Source organism: Furipterus horrens, unplaced genomic scaffold (genome assembly GCF_987537825.1).
Source record: "Furipterus horrens unplaced genomic scaffold, mFurHor1.1.pri manual_scaffold_3, whole genome shotgun sequence".
Taxonomy (NCBI): Eukaryota; Metazoa; Chordata; class Mammalia; order Chiroptera; family Furipteridae; genus Furipterus; species Furipterus horrens.
In genome coordinates, this window is record NW_028327173.1 from 64,688,147 (window position 1) to 64,714,992 (window position 26,846).

At 35.0% G+C, this 26,846-nt stretch overlaps 1 protein-coding gene across 1 annotated transcript in view; it reads right to left on the minus strand.

The window, feature by feature from the left end:
* Positions 1-26,846, minus strand: part of COL24A1 (collagen type XXIV alpha 1 chain) — a 295,110-nt gene that overhangs the window by 110,704 nt on the left and 157,560 nt on the right. Inside the window, exons 24-30 of the mRNA XM_090268285.1 lie at positions 15,882-15,935; positions 13,404-13,457; positions 12,391-12,444; positions 10,946-10,999; positions 1,988-2,041; positions 1,656-1,700; positions 1,497-1,541 (exon numbers count right to left, since the gene is read on the minus strand). Of these exons, the coding sequence (XP_090124411.1) occupies positions 1,497-1,541; positions 1,656-1,700; positions 1,988-2,041; positions 10,946-10,999; positions 12,391-12,444; positions 13,404-13,457; positions 15,882-15,935 (360 nt within the window). The remainder of the gene's footprint in view (positions 1-1,496; positions 1,542-1,655; positions 1,701-1,987; positions 2,042-10,945; positions 11,000-12,390; positions 12,445-13,403; positions 13,458-15,881; positions 15,936-26,846) is intronic.

Consider the following 26,846-nt stretch of genomic DNA (forward strand, 5'->3'; position numbering starts at 1 on the left):
CAATTATGACCTTAAGTCAACATGGGCTAAACATTAATTAAAAGGTAGAGACCATCAGAGTGAATAAAAAATCAAGACCCAAATATAAGACACTTACTTTAAATATCAAGGCACAGATGGGTTGAAAGACAAAGTAAGTATAGAGCTAAATAAGCCTCCAGAACTATTATAAACTCTGATTTAATATCCAACCCATTTCATCCACTAAAGTAACTTTATTCTTCCAGTAATCTATGATACCTGCTTGCCATAAGCTATGGCTGCAAAATGGTTCTAGTAACTTTTGCATTTGACTGAGAAAATCAAATATCAAATTTTACATTTATCCAGAAACATCTGATAGGCTTGATGAACTTGATGAGTTCCAAGTTTGTCCACTCATTACAACATACTAGCTTTGTGTACAATGTAGCAAAATGCAAAGAATTAACACAAACACCATTTACATTAATAGAACAGAAATTCAGATGATAAATATTAATACTCAAAGAATATTCTTTGGTGATTACATCACCTAATAATACAATGTCACGAAAGTTCTTTCCCTGGAGACAGTCATTTTTCTCTTTTAGGTCTGATATTTTAGGCTTGACCAGTCAAATATAATGCTATTATAAAAGACAACAGGCAGGGGGCAGCAGAGTTCACAGAGGAACAAATAAATGCAGCGACATTAGTGACCATTACTATGGCAGTTAAAACATTTTTCTCTTACCCTTTTCTGACTTTTCAGGTGCAGGGTATTTAAATTATTATCTAATTCTAAGAATTTAATTATATAGACGTATGTATTATACACTAAAATGTAATCATTAATTTAATGATTCCAAATGAAATAAAAATACCCACACATTTAAGCTTATGTGTTCAAAATTATATATATGTAACATAATGTATGTATGTGTCTGTGTACATGTGTATGTGTACCTTCCTTTTTAAAAAAAAAAGTTTGGCTCTCAGTTAATGATGACACTCACAGAACTTGTTGCCTCTCAGAGAAAAAAACTGTACACTTCTGAAAAGATTTTTGATGATAGAAAACTATCTAGCATTATATAATATTAAGGTCTCTTAGAGCAGTGCCATGGGGAGCACGATGACCCTGCAAGGGTCTAAAAACCACTCAAGTTGAAATAAAACAAAACTAGGCAAGAAACCTCACAGACATTTCTTGTCATGTTAGCCTTATTAATATTCCATTATATTTATATCATATCACATCATTTTATTTTGAACTTGATTTTACATAAAAACTAAAACTAACTTATCATAACTATAGTGAAGTAAAAGTAGCAGTTACCAACCACAAGTTTACAGATAGGTATAACCAAGACCCAGAATCAATATGCAACTTGCTCAAATTAAAACACTGAGCTAACGACTGAAGGAAGAAAAGAACTTGTATTGTCAGTCTAAAATACTAAATACTAAACAAATAGCTGTGTCAGAGAATAAAGTAGACAAAATTTGTTCATAGTTTATTTTTAATTACTTACTGGTTTCCCTTGAACTCCTCTTTCTCCAGGGATTCCAGTCTTACCCTGAATAAGAACAAAATGCTTGGGTCAAGTAGCTTCTTCCCTAAATATTAACTATATATCCAAAACAAAAGATTTTAAATGTTTATCTTTAATGTGAAATGCTTTACTACTTACTATAAGACCATAAGGCCCTCTTTTTCCTTGATCTCCTTTTTCACCCTAACAAAGTAACAATACCAAGTGAGTTAATAAGGTTGTAAATCAGAGTGTTATACATGCCAGCATATATCCACCTACAAAAAGTTAGGACATCAAATACATAGTTCAATATTAAAGAGAAAATATTTCTGTGTGTGTGGTAAAATTTTTATGTTACATTCATATTTAGACTAAGAGAAAATATAGAACCCTACTTTTGTAAGGAAATGAATCAGTTTTTAGATAGGTACAATATATGGGCTCCAAGTAACATAACTGTATATGAAATGAGAAAAGTCAGTGATTACCTTGGCACCCTGTATACCTTGTTCCCCTGGGAGACCATCTGTTCCTCTTGGTCCCTAGAGATGGAAAAAATGTCTTGTTGTTAATGTGCAATGTTCCTTTTTATATAAAGACATTCTTTTGTTGACAAACTCCTGCTTGTTTCTGTGCCATGACTACATAAAAGAATACAGCTGGGTATATGGATGAACCCATTTGCATGAGAGAATCAAGCCAGTGTTTTCAGGATTTAATGAACCCATTTGCATGAGAGAATCAAGCCAGTGTTTTCAGGATTTAATGCCAAGCAGTAAGTCAGGTGACCCCCCAAAAAGGCTGATTCAGTTGTTAAAGTGGCTGAAGTATAGGTTTATTATTTGAGTATTTTGTTCATCTTATCATTCACTCAGCAGTCATTCAAGATTTTCCCTAAAAACAACTCTAAATTAATTTAAAAGTGGCTGGTAGGTTTGTCCAAATAGTTGTCTTGGGTTTTATATTTTTGGAACTGCACTCTTTCCACTTTATTAGAAAATTGGTGCTGATTGCATTGTGCTTGCTATGCACAAGCTTGACAGTAGTTACTGGAAGAGAAGGGGGAAAATGTTGCTGGGAATATTCACATAAATTTAAACTTCTCAGCTAAGTCACTATCAACTATTACTAATTCAGTAATTAGTCATGAAGAAGCATTAGTTGCAAATGTTATTCTCTAATAAAATGTCAGTGTATGTTCCCCTGTTTAAATTATAACTGTCCTGTGAAGATCTTAAAGTAATTTTCACGGGAATTAATTCAATTCTACCACCATTAACTGAATATCAACTCTGGAAAAGGCTCTGCATTAAGTGTTATGGGGATATACAACTTGAAGAAAGTTTCTTAATTTTGCAATGTAGAGAATAAGGTAAATTATATAAATGACCGTAAGATAGTAAGAGACAGGCATTTTAAAGGCAAAAAAGGATTCAAAGGAGGGGAAGAGTTTTCACATGTTTATAAGTGGAATGAAGATATTTTGACAGCTAGAGGCTATGTTCTTAAAAAATCTCTAGATAGAGATAATATAAGGAAACTGTACAGTGGCAGGAAAAAAGATAACCAAGAATGAAAAAGTAGTTTGTTTAGTTGAGCTATTGAATACATGTAGTATTTTTTTAGTATTTCTATACTGAGAAATAATTGTGTCAAGACTGGGACTTAAAAGGTGAAGGACTGGAGTTTATATTTAAATCAATAGACAACGAAGAGTTACTATAGATTTCTATTCAAAACGGTGATACAAATATCCCAATGCAACATGATGATTTGTAGGAGCACCCTGGGCTTCATCACCTTCTCTTGTACTCCACTTGAGGTCAGCTTGGTTTATCTTTATTTACAATAATTTAAAAGCTGCATCCTATAATAGGACTCTTCCTGGGTGTTCTCAGGGTAACTGCATTCACTCCCTGACCCTCCTGGGCACATTCATGAGATTGGAGAGCAGACACGTTCTGTGAGGATCTATGGCTTCACTCGTCACACTAAAGTTACAGCCACAGCTCTAGCCCTACAATTTCTCAGTCTGTATTTAAGATACTCTATGATCTGTCCCCCAATATTTTCTGCCCTATTTTCCCATAAAAGACTGCAAAACTAAGTTACAATGTTATTGTGCAGGATCCTGAATGTCAAATTAAAGAGCATAGGCTTACTCTAACAGGTATGTGATTTTCAAAGTGTGTTATTCCTTCAACAATATTTACTGTATGTCTACTATAAGCCAGGTACTGTTTTAGGCCCAGAGCATATGGTAGGGAGAGGAGACAAATCCCTAAATCCATAGACAAGCAAATAAATCTATAAAATTAAAGTGTAAAATGACAATAGGTAGTCAATTGTAATGATGAATAAAGAGGTTAAAGGACTAGAGAGAATCCAAGTGGACAGCCCTGTTTAGATCGGCTGGTCTGCGAAGTCTCTCTAAAGTGACATGTGGGTAGAAACATGAAGGAAGTGAGGTGGCAGTCTGTGCAAATAACTTGGAGAAGATCATTCCGGCAGGAGAAATAACTGCAAAGGTCCTGAGGTGGGGGTGTACTTGGAAGGTTTGACAATTAAGTAACCAATGGTGATTAAAAAAAAAGATGAATGAGATGAAAGGAGACTAGACTTTTGGGCGGGGAACACACAACAGGGTATACATATATGTTATAAATTGTACACCTGAAATTTATATACTGTTTTAACCACTGTTACCTTGATAAACTTAAAGTAAATAAGTAAATAAACAAACAATGGTTAAACGATGTTTCTGGAATTTCCAGAACAGAGATCCCTCAGGATCTTGCTCCAATGATCACCATCTTAAAAATTCAGCAGCCTGTATTAATTCTCTTTCTCTGGCACCTTTTGTGTCTATTTCTCTTCTCTGCCTTTTAAGAAAATACTTTGCAAAATCTTTTGGAATAATAACAGAACATGGTTGAGAGAGTATGAAAAAGAATGAATGGTCAACATTCTAAAATACCACAGTAAACAAGTAAAATCTAGACTGAAAATGTGTACACTCATATAATTAGACACTTAACTCCTTCATAACTTGAAATTTCTGTCTTTCTTGGATATTTTGTTAGTAGTAATTGGTATAATGACAGTATTAACTAAGAAAAAAACAAACTGGAAATATAAGTTTGTATGGCATGAAAGAGAGGGAACGGGGGGAAGGTAATAAATTTGACTCTAGAGAAACAACCAGAATGAGGAAGATGTGTCCAAGGCTAGTGCCAGAGAGTTAGAAGTCACTGTGTCTAGGTTTAAATGGTAGTAGTCTGCCCCTCCTCCAACACAGAACTGTAAACTTAGACTTCTTAAAGAAAGATTGTGTTGTCCAAACATGGTAAATCAGTCTCATTTCTTCACTAACATCAGATTAAGTGACTGCCTAGACATATATATAGAAAAGGTTGCACCTAATCAGGAAGAAAGTCTCATACTTAACTGCCAGTTTTTGCCTCAGCACCTAAATTGCCTACTGTCAAGACTGAATTAGTCCAACTCCCTGCATTTTAAGATAAAGAAACTGAAGCCTGCAGATTTAAGTGAGCTGCCTGATTTACATGATGTTTAAATATCCAAGGCTTTTGAATAATTGTGCTTTATTAAGTTTATAATATATTTTTTCAAATGTTACAAAGAAATAAAGGTTAATACTGTTAGTAAGTGAATTCAGGCTGAAAGAGAGGACCTGCAGTTTAGAAGAGGTTACAAAATGACTATTAAACATTTACAAGTTAACTGCTAATTGATATTATAATTGAAAGGCACTCCTTCCAAAATTAAGTAATAGACATAGTAATGATAACCACTCAGTGTTTTACATCAAGAAGTACTTTTACATTAGGAGACTTGACTTGGGGTAGTAAACACACAATACAATAGATAATGTATTGCAGAATTGTACACCTGACATGTATATAATTTTATCAACCAATGGCACTCCAATAAATTCAATAAAAAACATACTATTTAAAAATCAGTCAATCAATCAATAAAAATACTTTCACATTTATTACTTCATTTACCAACCCAGGACTACACAGGCAACAAAGAAACAGAAGTTTCTCCTCCTACAGTGATGACAAAGATAAGCACAATTAATATAAAAAAGCCTAAGTGTAGCAATTAGCAATTATATTGCTTAAAGACTATAAAGCTTAGGGTTGCTAGTTAGAAGGTTAAGTAAGGCTAGAAGAAGTCTAGGAAAGTTTAGTACTCTCTAGCATTAGTTAAGGATCAGTGAACTAACTAAAAGCTAGATTATTCAGCACCTGTTTCTTTTATTTTTTTTATTTTTTCAGCATCTTTAAGTTTCACTGTGATATTGGTTATAGAAGTTGTTTCTGGTTTACTGTATATGCTTTCTTTGACTCCTGAGACAAAATAAACTTTAGGGTAAACTCTAAAAAAGTCATGCAAATAGTATTATAATGGGCACCTAATTGGGTATAAAGTTATTTTTATAATACCTGCTTTAAAATATCTAATTATCTATAATGTTCTTGGAGAATATATCCTGGATAAATAAATCTAATCTTTTATCCTCTTTTAGAAAAATAAGAATTGGCTATTAGTAACTTTTAAAGGCTGCAATAAAGTCTGGTAATCCAGCTACCTAAACTAAGCATGTTTGGTACTTGAATTGTAGACAATAATTTTAAAGAGTACAGCAAATTCCTGAATAATCAATATATTCCTAAATGCATTAGATGATAGGAAACAGAACCACCACTTCATATAAATGCTACAACTAAAATTAAAAATCTAAAATTAAGATTAATATAAACTGTACACTAGTTTACTTATGAAGACTTTTATGAGAATTCCAAATCCATCTCTATCACCCTTGTAATCAGTTTTAATAAGCTGAAGAATTTATGAATGAAATAAACAGCCTTTATTGACAAAACAAATATTTAACTTAGATTTAGTGTATTTATATTTTCTTTTAATGTATCTGTCTTTGCTTGACTCCTGTATTAATTTTAAATTACTCAGACGTCTATCTAATTCTGACTAACAGTCTTTTCTGGCTCTTGATTAATACAACTGGAATATAATGTTCCTGTAAACAAAAACTAAACATTATCTTTAATTTTGTGTAAAAATGGCCATCATTAACAAATCAACAAACAACAAGTGATGACGAGAATGTGTAGAAATGGGAACCCTAGTGCACTGTTGGTGGGAATGCAGACTGGTGCAGCCACTATGGAAAACAGTATGGAATTACCTCAAAAAACTAAAAATGGAACTGCCTTTTGATCCAGCAATTCCATTGCTAGGATTATATCCAAAAAATCCTGAAACACCAATTCAAAAGAACCTATGCACTCCAATGTTCATAGCAGCACTATTTACAATAGCCAAGGGCTGGAAACAACCTAAGTGCCCATCTGTCGATGAGCGGATTAAAAAACTGTGGTACATTTACACAATGGAATACTATGCAGCAGAAAGAAAGAATTCCTACCTTCTGTGTCAACATGGGTGGAACTCTAGAGTATCATGCTTAGTGAAATAAGCCAGGTAGCAAAAGGCAAATACCATATGATCTCACCTAATACAGGAACCTAATGAACAACACAAACAAATGAGTAAAATAGAACCAGAGGCATGTAAACAAGGAACAGACTGACAGTAACCAGTGGGTAGCGGGGAGGGGAAAAGGGGACAGAAGGGTAAGAACCTAGTCAAGGAACTAGTATAAATGACCCATAGATATGGACAACAGGGTGGGGATTGACTGTGGAGGGGTGCGGGGTGGGCAGGGTTGGAGAGAGCAGTGGGGGAAAAAATGGGACAACTGTAATAGAAAAACAATAAAGAAATATCTTTTGATTCTATTCTTGTTACAGATTTTTCAAAAGAAGAAACCACAGAAGATGCTCTTCTTTATCACTTGGAGTGCTCCAGATATTACCAGCATTGAATCTAAATGCAAATACTGATGGCTGCTTTTCTAAAATGTTATGCATTTTCTTGAAAGAGCCACGGTTCAGAATTTTTATAGTCCTATCCATTCTACAACTTGGACAGAAAATCTTAAAACATTACATATTGCTAATATAGTTCTTTCATCCTTTTCTCGCCACTTAAATCTTAAGTAGCATAATCAGAATAAAAAATTACTCAGTTGTACACCTCTCCTCTAGAGAAAGGGTACAAGATCTAAAGTTGTTTCATGAACAAACGCCCAATCCATGGGCAAGAAAGGAGATGAGGTTAACTTTGCTCTGAGTGTTCTCTCTCCTCTCAGGGCAGCTGGACACAGAAGTGTGCATTGGCGAGACACCAGAAAATGACTTATTAGCTCCAAGAAGTTAAATGTACATGAGGTACAACAGCTCAGGTTGTGCTTATTCCTGGCGACCCATAGGCTAAGCCACTATGTTTCTGGTACTGCAATAGAGAATCCACTAGCCTGTATTTTCTGTATGAGGAATATGACTGTGCATATAATGTTAATAACTTTTGGTATATTAAATTACATTGTTTCACTTATATAACTATTCCTCAGCTAAATTTCACAGGAGGAAGCAAAGCTTAGAGTATTAGGATGAATAAAAATACTTTAAATTTATGCCAAGTTTCCCATCTACAAATCTCAAACCGTAAGAATAATAATTTTAGCCAATCTTGTTTATCTTTTTCAGATATATGAGGCATGATTAGACAGTCTTCACAAAACAGATTAGAAAGTTTTTCATAACACTAAGTTGTTTAGATTGTTTCCTGAGACGGAAGGCATTATTGCTTGCCTGAGATTTTCCTAGCCTCCGGAAAAGTGTCAATGTTGCATGACACTTCAAAAGCCACTAGACTGTAAGTATATGATTTAGTTTTAAGGCAGTGGTTCTCAACCTACCTAATGCCGCGACCCTTTAATATAGTTCCTCATGTTGTGGTGACCCCCAACCATAAAATTATTTTTGTTGCTACTTCATAACTGTAATTTTGCTACTGTTATGAATCATAATATAAATATCTGATATGCAGGATGTATTTTCATTGTTACAAATTGAACATAATTAAAGCATAGTGATTAATCCCAAAAACAATATGTAATTATATATGTGTTTTCTGATGGTCTTAGGTGACCCCTGTGAAAGGGTCATTCAACCCCAAAAGGGGTCACAACCCACAGGTTGAGAACCGCTGTTTTAAGGGATAGTTAACCTTGAATCTTCCATGGTACTAGAAGACTGTGACAAAGTGTAGGAAATCAATAAATGTTAATCAGAATCAGTTGGCCAAGCAAGAGAGAAGCAGATGGTCAGGAAGACCCCTTTGGGGAGTAGTCCTACCATACCTGATGTTCACAGGACCTTCCCTAGCAGCATAAATTACAAGCAGAACAGTAAGGGTGTGAAAACACTAGTTCCATAATGATAGTTCTCTGTGTGGTCTCAGTGCAAATATGCCTAGTGCAAGCTTGCCCTCTGTTGTACTGTGACACAATTGTGGGCCTTTAAGGAATGACAGATGTGCTAGAAATAATGGACCCCTTCACTTTTGGGGATGGCAGGAAAGGGGTAGGGCACAGGAACTGCTAGCCAGGTATCTTTTCATTTATCTCAGTGGGCTGAACATATTTCTCAATTTTTTGTGAGTAAAAGAAACTGGGAAGGGTCAATTTAGGGTACTGAGATCATATCCATGGTAGAAAAGGACTGATGAGAGAGTAGAAACAGGAAGATAGTAGGCAGCAACTACAATGGAATTTCCTAATACTATAGTCTCCTCAAATATTTTAGGCTTCAGTTCTCTTTTATACTTGCAATGTTCACCGATAGCCTGAAATAATTTCCTGTAAAGTGTTTTTGTTCTAAAGAAAACCCAGTCTCCTTGTTTAAAAAGTACTGGCTCAACTTGAAATAACTATGAGAAGTCATTTTGGGAGAGGATCAGGAAAATGTATTTGGAGGATGAGAGGAAAATAGATCTTTGAGGAGGTGAGAGTTGAGGACAGTGTGGCAAATCAGGAAACAGTAATAATCTAACCAGAGAACATGCAGAGGTTAGAAAATCAGTGCAAAGGAACATTCCATGTGACTTATCAGAAGGCAGAAGGAGCAGATTTTGCTTGGGTATGTGGCTTTCTGACTGGATAATCAATAAGATCTCAATTAACTAAAAGCACGAGTATCTCTTCTTTTTTTCATGTGTCACAAAACTGGTTGAACTTTCCCACTATGACTAATACACAGTTGAATAAACTCATTTGACCTGACCAAGTACTGAATGCTGGCAGGATACCGGCTGCTAAATTACAGTTTAAGTACAGGTCATCTACCATTATTTTTTTATTTTATTGTTTTAAATCTCATTTTGGCTAAAACATATGTAGCCATCAAGATTATTTACAGACTATAACTCTATCACCCAGTAAGGAAAAACATTTGTTAAAAAAGAAATAAGACAAATGTGCTCCTAGTCTTCAATCTTCACCTAAAACACAGGACATGAAATGATAGCCATTATTTCAAACTGAACACTTGTAACACTTTCTCCCATTTGCCAACTGGAAGACAGTAGTTTTTGTTTTGCTTTTAACTTTGGTCAATTGGAAGCCATGTTCTTAAATTTTTTAAGAATTTTCTCCACTAGCTATAAAAGTCAAGATAAAGCCAAGGGAGGAAAGAGAATTCTTAAAGTCCACATATTCAAATTAATCAAGGAAAAAATACTCCTTAATGTCCCATGCAGTATGGAATGGGCATAGGCCTTGGAGTCAGACACATTAAGGTTTCCTAGTTGTGCCATTTCTCTGTGTGTCTATGTACTAAAACCCTCTGAGTCCCATTTTCCTCACCTATAATACAATATCTGCGATACTGCTTCCCCTTGTTAAGGTGGTTTTGAGTATTAAGTAGGATAATATATGTAAAAGTGCCAGGAATGTGATAGGCAAAGCAACAAATTGTGATTTTTATTTCTTCAAAGAAAAAAAAGAGAAAGATTTTTCATTTAATTCTGTATGCATAATTATTAGATAGTGATGATTACATCACCTGATTTACAATTAAAAAGCTCTTGTTAATCCTGAATATCTTCATTTCACTTCTCACCGCTCTTTTGTCATGATGTTACTATTCCTTGCTATGTGAGCCCCCTGTGAGTAAAAAAGGGTTTATTTAAACATTTTTACGTTTACAGTTCCCTCAAAAAATGAAACTGGAAATTGGGAATAAGAAAAAAGAATTCTATATGAGTTAGAGAAATCTGTAGCAAATAGGACAGAAATGTATGGTTTTATAAATACAAACTAAATGAGCCATTATTTTAATCAATGCAGATAGTTCATCTAATGTAATGAAAACAAGGAAAAATCCAATAATAGTTAAGCATAATCTAGAATATATGAAGTTATTTTTATTGAACACATTACTATGAAGTCATTTTTGAGGGCAAGGTACTTTCTTCATTAGGTAACTTACTCTTCGGCCTTTAGGACCTTGACTCCCAGGTGGTCCTCTTGCCCCCACATGACCCTAAATGTTGAAAATTTAAAAATAAGTTACAGAATTCACAGGAATGTTATCAGAACAGTAGTTATGACCTTTCTTATGACATGTAATTCTCCTTGGGAATTCTTAAAATAAAATGAATTAGTCTCCTTAAACTATGCTTTAATTATTTAAAAATACCATATTTTCCTCCACTAATATTATACTTTTGATGTTTCCTACTATTTGGAGAAGTTTCATTTCCAGGCATTTACACCCTGAACAGGGAATATTCACTAAGCAAGTAGTTATCTGGAGGAACATACATGGAGCAGTAGTGGAGGAATACACCTGCTTAGCCAGTGTGACCAGTCTCATTGGCCTAGTTCACCAAAGAAGCAATGCCTGTCATTATGAGATTTCTTTCCTATTATTCTAGACATTTATGATAATCCCATAATGTAAAAATATTTTTTCTGTTACTACGAAAAAAGCCACAAAATGTTTCAAGCTAATATGCCACAAAAAATAGCCTGCAATAAAGATTAAGCTGCTATTAAGGCAATTACAATGAATTATTTTTATGCCTTATAGTATCCAATAAAGACTTAAGTAGAAAACAAAATTTATTTATCTATATAACATTAGGTAGATAAAAACAGAGAACTTTTACAGGATCTCAAATTTACTTATTATCATATGTGAGGAAAAAGATTGGCAACTGTGCCTCTAGGTCAGTTTTCCTATTTTTAGAACTCAGCACTACCTCATTCACCATACTGCAAAATCAGGCTTATATTCAAAATAGAAGCTTCACAAAACAGAATAAACTATTTCTGATAAGAATAGTTTTGTTAGGGGATTATAAAGGCTGACCTTTTACATAGTTAAGTTCACAATCACTGTTAAATTTCGATAAGCAAACTTTATTCCTTAAGAGACAAGAGTTCATCTTCTATCTCTAAACAGAAATAGAGTATTTTGAAAAACTCTGTTTTTGTTTAATAAAGATATACTCTCTGTGAATTGTGTTTTGTTGAAAATATTTGCAAATTCCTAAAATATATGTTGGAACTTATGCTTGTGATTTGTATACCAGTTGATCTCACTTCTAACCTTGATTACCGACCCTGTTTTCTTATATGTGGTCATTCAAAAGAAAGTTTAAGTTTTTTTTTTTTTTTTTAGTTTTAGGTAGCAGGATTGGGACTGGTTATACTACTAGAAGTGAACAGTAAATAATATAACAAGAAGAGGTGAGGAAGTTCAAGATACCATGTATTCTAGAGTGTTTTGCATTGATTGGGGAAAGAAGCAGCCTCTATCAGATTATACATTACTTATTTTGCATAAAACAAAAAAATTAGCATAACCAAAATGATGCATTTAAATTTAACAGACATTCTAGAAGGGTTTATAAAGTCTTCTATACTTACAGGTAAGCCCAGTGGACCAATGGGTCCTGGAACCCCGGGAGGCCCTGGATATCCCTATAATTTGAATTAAAATATAAAAGACATAAACTCTCCATCATACCTAATTATTTTCATTAAGGAAAAACCAGTAAATTATAAATAGTAATAAAAAGTGATGGTTTCATGAGATCTTTCTCTCTTATCCAAGATGTAAGAGGCCACAGGAAATGTTCCACAGATCGACAACAGAAATAAATAAATAATTACATTAAAGTTGTGTATCCTTTTATTAGAAAGTTTTGGCCCAGAAAAGAAACTGACTAGCCAGAATCACATATTATAACCTACTGAGAAGAGAATACTCATTTATCTTAAGTCTTTGTTACATAGATTATGAAATCATTTTCAGGGGTCATGGAATTCTATAATTAATGAATGTGAATATGTACAAACATTCTAGCTGTCCAATCTTAGAAGGACCACATCCTCTATGGTATTAACACTGATTCAGGAAATGTCTTAGGAGGTAACACATAGTTCCTAAAATTGATCAGTCTATGGGCATATTAAATTTTCTAGCTGAAACAACTGGAGATACTAAAACAAAACAAAAACAAAAAACAAACAAAAAAATAAATAAACCAAAAACAATCTTATACTACTTCTCTGATAATATAGAAGTCAAAATTAAAGAATAACTTAGGTAAAATAAATTTGTAGGCAGTATTGTGTGTTACCAGATCCATCACATTATATTTTCTGAAAGCAAGACTCTTTTATTGAAAATAATCATTTGTTCTAGTTCCTGTCACATTTAGAAACATCTGACTGAGGCATCTGATTTACAAACTTTTAGTGTCACAGAGAATTCTGGAAGGTAAACCATTTAAAGGAGAAGAAAATTCTAATGGTAATTTACTATAAAATAGCATTTTTCACTTACTTAAATTTCATTCAAGACAATTCCACCTGTGGAATGTCTCAACTTTGTAATGTTATTTGGAAAAATATCTTTCAAATCACTGAGCTCTTACCATAGCACCCTTTTGTCCTTGGGGACCTACTGGGCCTGGACTTCCACGTTCTCCCTTTTAAAACAAAGAAAGAAGAGAAACATCAAGGCAGGTTAATTAGTCATAATTTAACTAGGCCGAGGCAGAAAAATTGTCCATTAGAATCATAACTTACATGCACACGTTATTCTAATTTCCAATATTTTTTATCATTTTATTTTATTTGGAGCCATGAATTATATTTTTTTAATTTGCATTTTTACCCTAAAGTTGATAGATTTTAACATAATAAAAATCCTCTTCAGATATTTTTCAAGAGATAAAATAATGTCTTATTAAAATTAACAAAATATAACTAGGATCAAAATTGAGTATTCATCACATGCTAAAATTTTATTAGTAGAAATACTTAAAATTTTGTCACATATAAAATATAAGAATAGTAAAAGTATAAAATCATGTTGTAAAAATTAATGAAAATGTATAACTACTGAACAAAATTTTATTCACAGAGATAATTTTGGACAATCATGATAATAAAAAATATCCCTAGCAGATTAAAAGAACTAAAATGATTCACTTTAAAATTCTCAGGATTGTCACAATGTTAGTGTAAAAGATTTTACCTAACATAGAAGTAACTAAATCAGAGTGAAAAATCATAAAACTATCTAAATAGTATGAACTGAGCTCATATTATATTTCTCATATTGTTAATTTAAAAATCAATAACTATATATTAAGCACTTTTATTTATTTTTAAAAAGATTTTATTTAGTTTTAGGGAGAGGGGAAGGGAGTGAGAAAGAGAGGGAAAGAAACATTGATGTACAAGGCAAACATCAGTCAGTTGCCTCTTGCACATGCTCTGACCAGCAACTGAACCTGCAACCCAGGAATGTGCCCTGACTGGGAATCAAATCGGCAACCTTTTGCTTTGTGGGACAGCATCCAGTCAACTGAGCCATACCAGTCAGGGCTTATTAAGCACTTTTAATGCACTAACTGAGAGGAGAGATATAACAGAAATTTGACTTAAAGTCTACCCTTAAATTTAAGCTGTGTGGTTCTAAGTCCAGGAAGGGAAGAAATCAAGAAGGAACAGAGAAATCTGGGAAGATTTTATGGAAGAGGTGGGTATTTATTTGAGTCCTATAGTTAGGTTTTAAAGAAACAGAGGAAAGGGGAGAGGATTCTCTAACCCAAGAAGACAGTAAGAACTGGACTAGAAACAAGTGTATACTACATGAGACAGAGGGGAGAGAAAGGTTTATTAGAGAATATTAGAGAATTTGTTGAATAAACTGATTAAACCAAAATTATGTAGTATGTTGACAGACAAGTAGAGAAGTTCATAGGGTCAACAACAGGGAGTCAATGAAGATTTTTCAAAATGTTTCATCATACCCATCAACATTACTCTTATGCTTACGTTATAAAGAATGTAGAGGATATAATGGGAAAAGGTAGAGGAAATATGAGAGAGAGTAAATTTAAGATAAATTGCTAAGAGTATGTCAGAGGGGGTGGCTTTGGACTATTATAAAGGATGAATTGTAAAGAAAAAACTGAGACTTACTGAAAGATTAGGCACAGAGGAAGTAGGAAAAGGGAAATTCAAGATGGGTTCACTCTATTTGGAAGACTGGAGGAATAAAGACAGGTATAAAGTAAACTATCTGAAATAAAATAATTGGGAAGAAACCAGTGTGAGTGTGGGAAAAATGATAAATTTAATTTCAGATATGTTAAGTTTGACTTAAAAATTTCAGATGAAAATCACTAGAATATTATCTAATTTACCTCTAGTCCTCGTTCTACTTAATTATTCACAAGAGTAGTCTTGTGTAGTAATTGTACCAGACAATCATGCTTACAATTTGTATTCAGCAAGTCAGGTTTCAGTCAAAGACTCAGTACTTTATTATCTACTAGTCAATTATAAAATGCCATTAAAAATAATAATGCCCTTGTTGATTTCAAGTAAAAATTACTTTCATTAAAAAAAATTATCCTAAAATTTGAAACTCAATATGTAAAAGCCATGCCTGAAGCAATGAGTTCTAAGTAATCTTTAAGCAAATGACAATTTCCATCACCATAGCCAAAAATGTTCATAAATCACTACATACTAGCTTCCAAATGGAAATAAGATGTGACTCAGACTTGGATGTGATATTGATATCTTGTTTTCTCTTTCAAAACTCCTTCCTTAAGGGGCTTGCTCTCATAAAGTAGGTTTAAATATTTTCTAGTCATAAACCTAGAGCAGCAATTTCAACTCCTCAGCCACATCATTACAACCAAAATGTACTCTGTCCATTAAAAATTAGAAGCATATTTGCTATTAGCTATATTTCAATATATTTAAGAGATTCAGTATAGGAAATGAGTTTGAAATTATGAGTGATTTCTAATTAACATAAAATATCATATGAATACCTATTTAAGTACAGCTTAAAAGTCTTAGTACTAAACAAAAACAATGAAATAAATTACCTTTTCACCAGTGCTTCCAATCATCCCAACTTCTCCAGGTAAACCAATGGGTCCCTTTTAGGGAAAAAAAAAAATCGAAAATATACACATGTTGCATTGCTAGCACAATATCTGGGATTTAAATAATCTGTAATCATTATGTTTCATGCTAACAAATCCAAACTTCTATCTTAGAGTAAAATCCATTCCATTATAGGTGTCCAGCCGATGACTTCACACCAGAATTAATCTATTCAATCAATAAACAAATATACATGAATGTCTAATATGTGGCAGGCCCTGTGCTGAAAGGCACTGAGTTTCCAATTCAAACATAGTGGCTGTCCTTGTGGAATTTACAATCCACTAGATGTCATAAAAACTGCACTATTCACAGCTTGTTTTAAATTGAGGTATACTTGATATATAACATTATATTAGTTTCAAATGTATAACATAATGATTCAATATTTGTATACACTGTAAAATTATCACAACAGTAAATTTAGTTACCATCTATCACCATACAAAGTCAATTTTTTTCTTGTGATGAGAACTTTTAAGATTTACTCTCTCAGTTACTTTCAATTATGCAATACAATATTATTGACTATAGTCACCATGTTATACATAATATTCCCATGACATTTATTTTATGATGGGACATTTGTACCTCTTGACCCTCTTTCACCCAATTCATCCTGCCCCTAACTCGCCTTTCCCTTTCACAACCACCAATCTGTTTCTATGAGTTTGATTTTGGTTTTTTAGAATCCACATATAAGTTAAATCATACAGTATTTCTCTTTCTCTGATTTATTTCAATTAGCATAATATCTCCAAGGTCCACCCATGCTACAGAAAGTTTTTCAATTTTTTCCCCTTTGCTCCCCTCCACTCAGTACCCCCCTTCCTGCCAGCAATCCCACCCCCCTTAGTTCATGTCCATGGGTCGTGCATATATGTTCTTTGGCTTAACCTTTTCCTATATTATTATTAACTTACCCCTGTCAATTTTGTACCAACCAATTATGCTTCTTAATCCCTGCACCATTTCCCCATTTCTCCCCCTCCCCCCTCCCAGCTAATAACCCTGCAAATGACTGCCATACCTATGATTCTGTTTCTATTCTGGTTTGCTTAGCTGGATTTCCTATTTTTTAGATTCAGTTGTTGATAGTTGTGAGTTTATTGTCATTTTAGTGTTCACAGTTTTGTTCTTTTTTTTTTAAGTAAGTGCCTTTGACATTTCATATAACAATAGCTTGGTGATGATGAACTTCTTTAGCTTTACCTTGTCTGGGAAGCACTTCATTTGCCCTTCCATTCCAAATGATAGCTTTGCTGGATAGAGTAATCCTGGTTGCAAGTTGCCTTTCATCACATTGAATACTGCTTGCCAGTCCCTTCCTGCCTGAAAAGTGTCCTCTGAGAAATCAGCTGATATCCTATAGGCACCCCCTGTAGGCAACTCTATGGCTGCCCCCAGGACTCTCTATCTTTCACCTTTGTCATCTCAATCCTGATGCATCCTGGTGTGGTCCCCTCTTGGTCCAGCTTGCCTAGAACCCTCTGTGCTTCTCAGACCTGTATGTCCATCTCCTTCACAAAATTTGGGAAGTTTTTCTCATTTTTTTCAATTCTTGCTTCCTCATTCTGCACTGGTTGACTGTTTTTTTCTTCTTTATGTTCCAAATCATTGATTTGAAGTCCGGTTTCCTTCCCTTCACCATTGGTTTTGTGTGGATTTTCCTTCATTTCACTTAGCATAGCCTTCACTTCTTCCCTTATGCATTTGCCATACTCAAGCATATCTGTCAAGCCTGTGAGCATCTTTGTCACCAGTGTTCTGAATTCTGCGTCCGTTAGGTTGTCTCTCTCCTCATATATTAGGTTGGCTATCTCCTCGTTACTTAGTTCTCCCACTGGAACCTTGATCCGTTTCCCCTTTTGGGCCATACTTCTCTGTCTCCCCATTCTGACAGGCTCCTGTGTTTGTTTGCCTCCTCGTCCCAGGTAGAGCTGTCATTCCTATTATGTTGTAAGGGGTGGAGCCTTAGGGATTCATCAGTACAAGGCGACCTGTCTCACCACGCCATGGTGCTGCCTGTGGGGGAGGGGTCCAAGAGGGATCAGTGCCGCCTGCCCAGCACTCACCTCTTTTCCAGGCACTTCTTCCACCTCTGCACCCAACCGGTGCCCCTCTAGTTGTCACCCTAGCCGTCATTCCCAGAGTGGGTGGGACCATGGATGTTATAGGACCATGGAGGCCCCCCCCAAACAAATGGACTCTGCTGAGACTGTCAGTCTCCGCCTCCACCCCAACCCCCACTGGTCTGTACAGTCAGAAGCAATGAGGCTTGATTTTCCTCGATGCTGGGGCCATGAGCTGTAAGATCCGGTGAGGAGCTTGGAAAGCTCCCCAGGTGTCCCTCCTGACTTTTTAAAACATGTGACTGTGCTTTTCTGCTGGCCTGCTGCTGCTGCCACTGTTGCCATCACCACACTGCGTCCTCTCCGCCCCAGCTCTGCCCCTCCTACCTGTCTGAATGAGTATTTCTTCTTTATATCTTTGTTTGCTGGACTTCCATGCAGTTTGATTTTCTGGAACTTCTGGTTGTTTCTAGTTTTGAGGTAGTTGTATTCCTTCTTAGTTGTGGAGGGAGACGCAGCATGTCTGTTTATGCCTACATCTTGGTCGAAAGTTCCAGAAAGTTTTAATTCTTTTCTTTGGCTGAATAGTATCCCGCTGTGTGTGTGTGTGTGTGTGTGTGTGTGTGTTGTGAGCACATGTATGATATCTTTGTTATCCATTCATCCATTAGTGACATTCAGGTTTTTCATATCTTGGCAATTATAAATAATGCTTCAGTGAACAAAGGGGTGCATAGAAAGGTGGGACAAAGTAGGCTTACATTTGTGAGTACGTGAAACAATTTATTCTTGTATTATTACTTATTAATTATTGTATTACTTATTTGTATTACAACTGTAAACCTACTTTTGCCCACCCCTGTATATCTTTTTGAATTAGTGTTTTTGTTTTCTTAGCAAAACACCCAGAAGTGGAATTTCTGGGTCATATCATAGTTCTATTTTTGATCTTTTGAGGAACCTCCATACTGTTTTCCATGGTAGCTGCACCAATTTACGAGGTCTATCAGGAAAAAGTTAATATAATAAAAAGTTTGTGTGACATCAATGTAACCTGGCAGCCAAGGACAGTAGACTAGACTGCACATGTGTGGACAATGACAACTTCACTGTACCAGTCAGTGGGGGCAGTAGACACAGCTGAGTGAGCATATGTACTGTGTGCCATAGCATTCAAAATGACTGAGTAGAGCAACAAACGGAATGAAATTTTGCACTAAGCTTGACAATTCCTCCACAGAAACTATTCAAGTGATTCAGAAGGCCATAACTATGGGCAACAGGTGGTTGGCACCTTCATCATGACAACACACCTGCTCATGTATCACATCTCATGCAGAGTCTTTTGGCGAAGTGTCAAATCACCCAGGTGACTCAGCCTCCCTATAGCCTAGATATGGTGTCCTGTGACTTCTAGCTTTTCCCAAAACTAAAAACACCTTTGAAAGGGAAGAGATTTCAGACCCTCAATGAGATTCACGAAAATGCAATGGGGCAGTTGATGGCGATTGGGAGAACTGTATGAGGTCACAAAGTGTTTACTTTGAATGGCACTGAGATGTCATTGTCCTGTGTACAATGTTTCTTGTATTTTTTTCAGTAAATTGTTTTCCTATTACATGGCTGGATACCTTCTGGACAGACCTTTTACACTCCTACCAATAGTGCATGTGGTTTCCCTTTTCACTACATTCTCACCAATACTTTTTCTTCTCTTCTTCATGACAGCCTTTCTAACTGATGTGAAGTGATATTTCATTTTGGTTTTGATTTGCTTTTGCTTGGAGACTAATGATATTGAACATCTTTTTACCTGCTTATTGGCCATCTGTGTCTTTTCTTTGGAAAAATGACTATTCAGATCCTCTACCCATTTTTAAAAATTAGATTTTTTTTTTGCTATTCATTTATATCAGTTCTTAATATATTTTGGATATTAACCCCTTATCATTTGTATGATTTGCAATTATTTTCTTCCATCTAGTAGGCTTTTTTCTCACTTTATTGATGGTTTCTTTTGCAGAAGCTTTTTAGTTTGATGTAGTCCCACTTGTATATTTTTGTTTTTGTTGCCTTTGCTTTTGGAGCCATATCCAATGAATCACTGCCAAGACTAATGTTGAAGAACTTACTGCCACTTTTTTCTAGGAGTTTTATAATTTCAGGTCTTACATTCAATACTTAATCCATGCTGAATTAATTTTTCTGTATGGTATAAGATATTGGTCTAGTTTCATACTTTTGCATGTGGCTGTACAGTTTTCCCAGTACCATCTTTTGAGAGACTGTCCTTTCCCCATTGCACATTCTTGTCCCTTTTGTCATAAATTGAGAATTAATATATGGGGTTATTCATAGGCTCTCTCTATTCTATTTCATTGATCTATGCTTCTGTTTTTATGCAAATACCATTTTAGTTCATTTCCTCTGGCTTTGTAGTAAAGTTTGAAATCAGGAAATGTGATGCCTCTAGCTTTGTTTTTATTTCTCAAGATTGCTCTTGGCTATTGGGGTCCTTTGCCGTTCAATATGAAGTTTAGAATTGTTTATTCTTTTCCTGTGAAAAATTCCATTGGAACTTAATAGGACTTCATTCAATCTGTAGGTTGCCTGGGCAACATAGACATTTTAACAATTATAATTCTTCCAACACATAAATATGGAATATAGTTCCATTTATTTGTGTTTTCTTCAATTTTTTTCACCAATGTCTTATAGTTTTTCACTTCCTTGGTTAAATTTATTCCTGGTATTTCATTATATTTGATGTAATTGGAAATGGAATGGTTTTCTTAATTTCTGTTTCTGAAAGTTAATTGTTACTGTAAAAATTTTTTGTATATTGATTTTATGTCTCACAACTTTACTGAATTTGTTGATCAGTTCTAAAAGTTTTTTGGTGGGGTCTTTAGAATTTTCTACACATAAAATTACATCATCCACAAATAGACACAGTATTACTTTATCCTTTTCAATTTCAATGCCTTTTATTTCTTTTTCTTGCCTAACTAAAATGGGTGAGAGTAGGCATTCTTGTCTTCTTCCTTGATTTTAGAGGAAAGATTTTCAGCTTTTCACCCATTAGTACGATGTTAGTATGATATCTGCTGCATTATTATATCAAGGTATGTTCCCTCTATACTCAATTTGTTTGGAATTTTTAAAATCACAAATGGATGTTGTTTTTTTTCAAATGCTTTTTTCTGCATCTATCAAAAATGATTTTTATTTTTTGTTTTGTTTATGTGGTATATCACACTAATTGATTTGCCGGTGTTGAATCATCTTTGCATCCCTTGACTTGATCATGGTGTATGATCCTTTTAATGTATTGCTGAATTCAGTTTCCTGATATCTTGCTGAGAATTTTTGCATCTACGCTCATCACAGATATTAGTCTGTATTTTTCTTTTCTTGTGATGTCCTTATCTGGTTTTGGTATGGGGAAATGATGGTTTCATAAAACGAGTTTGGAAAAGTTCTCTCCACTTCAATTTTCTGGAAGAGTTTGAGAACGACTGGTATTAAATCTTGAAGTGTTTGGTAGAATTCCCCAGTGAAGTCATCTGGAAGCCATCTGGTCCTAGACTTTTGTTTGTTGGGAGGATTATTCTTGTTTTTTAGAGAGAGGGAAGGGAGGGTGAAAGAGAGGGAGAGCAACATGGATGTGAGAGAGAGAGACATTGACTGGTTGCTTTCCATAAATGCCCAGACCAAGGACTGAACCTACAATCCAGGCATGTCCCTGATGGGAATCAAACAGTGACTTTTTGTTTTGTGGGATGATGTCCAACCAGGTGAACCACACTAGCTGGGGCTGTTTGTCAGGGAATTTTTGATTACTGATTCAATCTCCTTACTAATAATTGTTCTATTCAGATTTTCTATTTCTTCATGATTTAGTCTTCAAATATTGTATGTTTCTATGAATTTATCCACTTTTTATAGGTTGTACAAAGTGTTGATAATTCTTGAACGGTCTTCTATGATCCTTTGTATTTCTGTGGTATGAATATCAGTTGTAACTTCTCTTTTATTTCTGATTTTATGTATTTGAGCCCTTTCTCTTTTTCTTAATGAATCTAAGTAAAAGTTTGTCAATTTTATCTTTTCAAAGAACCTCCTCTTAGTTTCATTGATATTTTCTGTTGTCTTTGTAGTTTCTATTTCATTTCTGCTCTGATTTTCATTCCTCTACTCACTTTTGGCTTCATTTTTTCTTTTTCTAGTTTCTCTAGGTATAAAGTTACAGTGTTTATTTGAGATATTTCTGGTTTCTTGGGGTAGGCTTATAACACTATGAACTTCCCTTTTAGGACTGCTTTGGCTGCATTAGATTTTGGTTTGTTGCATTTCCATTTTCATTTGTCTTAAGGTATTTTTTGATTTCTCCATTGACCCATTGGTTGCTCAGCAGCATGTTGTTTAATCTCCACATATTTGCATGTTTCCAGTTTTTTTTTTTTTTGTAAATGGCTTCTAGTTTCATATAATTGTGGTTGTAAAGATGCTTAATATGATTTCAATCCTAAATTTATTGAGATTTGTTTTGTGGCCTAACTTAGATCTATCCTGGGGAATGTTCTATGTGTACTTAAGAAAAATGTGCATTCTGAACATTTTGGAATGTTCTGTATTTCTCTATTAATTTCATATGGTCTAATGTGTTAAAGCTGATGTTTCTGAATTGATTTTCTTTCTGAATAATCTTATCCATTGATGCATGTGGGATATTCAAGTCACCTACTACTATTGTATTGCTGCCAATTTCTCCTTTAGATCAGTCAAAATTTGCTTAAAATATTTTCGTGCTTCTATGTTGCACGCATAAGTATTTATAAATGTTATTTCTTCTTCTTGGATTAGCTCCTTTATTTTCATATAATTCTCATCTTTGTCTTTTATTACAATCTTTGGTTTAAAGTCTATTTTGTCTGATATAAGTATAATTATATCGGCTTTCTTTTGGTTTCAAGGTGCACAAAATATATTTTTCCATCTCCTCACTTTCAGTGTGTGTGTCTCCTTACATCTAAAGTAAGTCTCTTTATGCAGCATATAATGGGTCTTGCTTTTTTAACCCATTCAGTCACTTTATGTCTTTTGACTGGTGAATTTAGTCTATTTACATTTAAATAATTATTGATAGATATGTACTTATTGCCATTTTTTTTTTTTTTTGCTTTGTAGTTTCTCTCTGTTCTTTTTTTCTTCTGCTCTTCCTGTGGTCTGATGACTTTATTTAGTGTTATGTTTACATAATAATAACCTATTTGCTATAGGTTTTTGTTTTGTGTTACTATGAGTATTACATAGGACAGCCATATGTACACATATTGGTCTATTTAAGTTGACAGTGAATTAAATTTGAACTCATTCTAAAACTATATTTTTACTCCTCCACCATATTTTATGTTTTTGATGTAATATTTTACTTTTCTTTTTTAATTTTATGTATCCCTTAACTATTATAGTTATATATATATATTTCACTACTTTTGTCTGTAAACCTTTATACTAGCTTTATGATTAATCCACTTCCCTTACTATATATGAACATTTACCAGTGAGGTTTTTATTTTCATATGTTTTCCTGATACTAATAAGTACCCTTCCTATGAAGAGTAAAGAGGGCAGTTCCAGATGGTAGTGTAAGAAGATATGGAACTCACCTTTTCCCATGGACACACCAATTTCCTCTGAAAAAGACCTGAAAACTAGCTGAACAGCTCCTCCGCAACAAAGAATAAAGGGACCACATCAAGATGGGTAGGAGAGGGAGATGTGGTTCTGCCAAAAACCTCACAACTGAGAAGGCTCTCACAAATACAGAGCTTCTGAGCAGTGAGGAGTTCATGCCCCACATCAAATAATCCAGCCCCCGGGACCTGCACCAAACAGGTGAGGCCCCAAAATAGCTCATTTTAAAAACCAATGGGGCTTGTGTCCAGGAGACCCAAAGGGCTGCAGAGAACTGAGATTCTGCTCTTAAAGCAGACTCTCTAGCCCCAGGAGCCAGGGAAAAAGCAGCAGTTTGAAAAGCACCTAGGTTTTATGTGAAGGAGATCCATTTGCTAATTTTAAAGCATCTCTGAGGCAACTGGATCCTCCTGGCACTCTCCCTAGGAACACAGGCACTGGCAGGCACCTTTTTTGCTCTCCCTCTACCTTACTAGCATGAGTGGGTGTGTGTAGACACAGCACTTTCCCACCGTCCTGCCAAAGCCAGGGGTGTTTTCCTGCTCCCTCACTAAAACTGGCAGGCGTGCGCGGCCTATGCTCTCCCATTGTCTTGATAAAGCTGGCTAACATTCCCTAGCCCTGTTGCCTCACTAAAGGCAGGAGGACGCCCTACTTTACTGTCTCCTGCTGCCTTGCTAAAGTGAGTAGGCATGTACACTCCACATGGGCCCTTGATCACCTGGCTCTGGTGGCCATGGGTGGGACTTGCATTTCTGGGCCCCATGAGACTTAAACAACCAGAGAGATAATTTGTCACAGGCTATCACATCCAGGGCACTGCACAGACTGCAGACAGAAATGCACCCACTTGTTCTATAGCCTCAGCATCAGGGGCAGGTTACAAGTTTGCCACATATCTAGAGGCCACAGAGCTGGTCTTACGGAGTGTATGCCAGGGTACACCATCTTTGCACTCTTGCTTGGCCTTGCTAGAGCTCACTGGTACCTCCCAGAAAGGAAGTTTATATACTCATCTGGAACCCAATTTTTGCAAATGTCGCCTATGGGATACCTACAGATCACCTGGTCTGGAGGTCAGCAGGATTTACCTTTATGGTTCCATGATATTTTATATTTTTGCATACTTTAAAAGCTGCTATGTGAAAGCCTGGCTCTAATCAACCTGAAACTATGTGCTGACTGATATTCCTCCCTTTGGAACACCAACAGGTCTTGGCAACTGGGACCTATCGAGAATAAATCAAGGTGCTCAGATAATCACAAAGGTTTGAGAGGTGACCAAGAGCTAAGGCAAGGATGAACGATAAATTTATCTCTTACACATGGCTACTCCTTCGAGACTGGAGTGGTAGCTATTTAGCTTAATATATAACAACAAACACAGAAAGTCAAGCAAAATGAGAAAATACAGGAATATGTTTAAATGAAAGAACAAGATAAAACTCTAGAAAAAATCTTGATGAAATGGAGATGAGTAATCTTCCTGATAAAGAGTTTAAAGTAATGGTCATAAATTTGTGAGGATAGATTAACATAGTGAGCACTTCAACAAAGAGATATAAAATATAAGAAAGTACCAGACAGAAGTCACAGAGCTGGCATACAAAGCACTGAACCAACTTCTGCTTTAGGTTATAAATCAACTTGTTTAATAAATGCAAAGTAATAGGAAGAGAATAAAATTCAACATATATTTGTCTATTTAATAGATCCTAGATATAAAGATGAGTAAATATATAAAGGAGCTCATAATCTAGTAAGTAAAGCTAAGGTAAATGCATGTTATTTGTAAGTTAAGAGAAGGAAAAGTAAAATGATATAAAATGCAAAGGTAGGGGATGTCATATCTGATTGAGAACATAAGGAAGAGCTTTACAGAGAAGGCTTATTGTTAACAAGATGAAATTGTGAAAGTGTATTAGAAAGAGAGGGAATGATTTGAACAGAACGTAGGAGGTAGCAATGAAAAAACATTTAGCAAACATGAAACAAATCCAGATTGTTTGAGATACAGGATATGTGTAAGAAATAGACTGGGATAAATATATTGGTGATGTACTATTAAGGGTTTTGAGAAATATGTGTTTGTGGTATTTACAGAAGAATTTGTGCTCATAGAATAATAATTGTTGGTTTGAGTAGAAGAATGACAGCACTGTGTTTACTCAGTGGAAATTAGAAAAACAGAAAATGGGTGTGCAGTCAGAAGTTATTGTTATTAGTCCAGGTTAAGTGTAATGACTCTATGAAAATGGTACTGGAGAGACCAGAGTTAAATAAAAGATGATAAGTTAGTCACGGGACAGTTGTGGTTCTGATCTTGAAATATTACTTCATGAGTCCATAGAAAAATGGTAATGATGCAGTATATATGGCGATAATAGAAGAGGAACAGGAATATTAATGAAGGTTCTTTGGAGGCAAAATATAGAGAACACAAAACAGAGGAGTCAGAAAGAAAATGAGGAATGTGCAGAGGAAGCTAAGGGAGAAAAAAGTTTTAAGTAGAGAGAAGTCAGTGTTATATGGGTAGGGTTGAGAAGGACTAGTGCTGAGGTAAAGTCAAAGAAGTTGGCAAATATAAGGTTGGTGGTGATCTCTAAGAACAATTTCAATAGGTTTTGTGTGTTTGGATATGAGTTTGCCAAAGAGTTAAGAGGGTATGGGTGAAGAAAAATATGAAATATTGTGCAGACTATTTTTTAAAGAAGTTTTCCATCCAACAAAAGGAGAGACAATTACTGCTTGAGGATGTAGTTTGCAAAATGATTCTATTCAAAATGTTTGCTCTGTCTGCCAGATAAAAAAATTCCTCTATGACAGAAAAATATTCTTCTGAACAGAAGGAAATTATATTCAAAACATACCTTTTTACTCTATCTCAAAGGCTAATTGTTTAAAACAGATTAATATTATGACCTAATCTATTTTGACTGGTTGACAACCAACACAGTTGTATCAGAGAGAAGATACTGGCATGTTTTATCTGTTCACCAAGGTTATGTCTTAGTAAGTTCCTTATGTTTAGATAGTTTTCTTGTATAGGGAATGCTTTGTGAATTGTAGGACTCACAGTGGAGATGTGCTGGGCCAAGTTGCCCTACTACCTGCTCTTCCTTACTAGCAGTA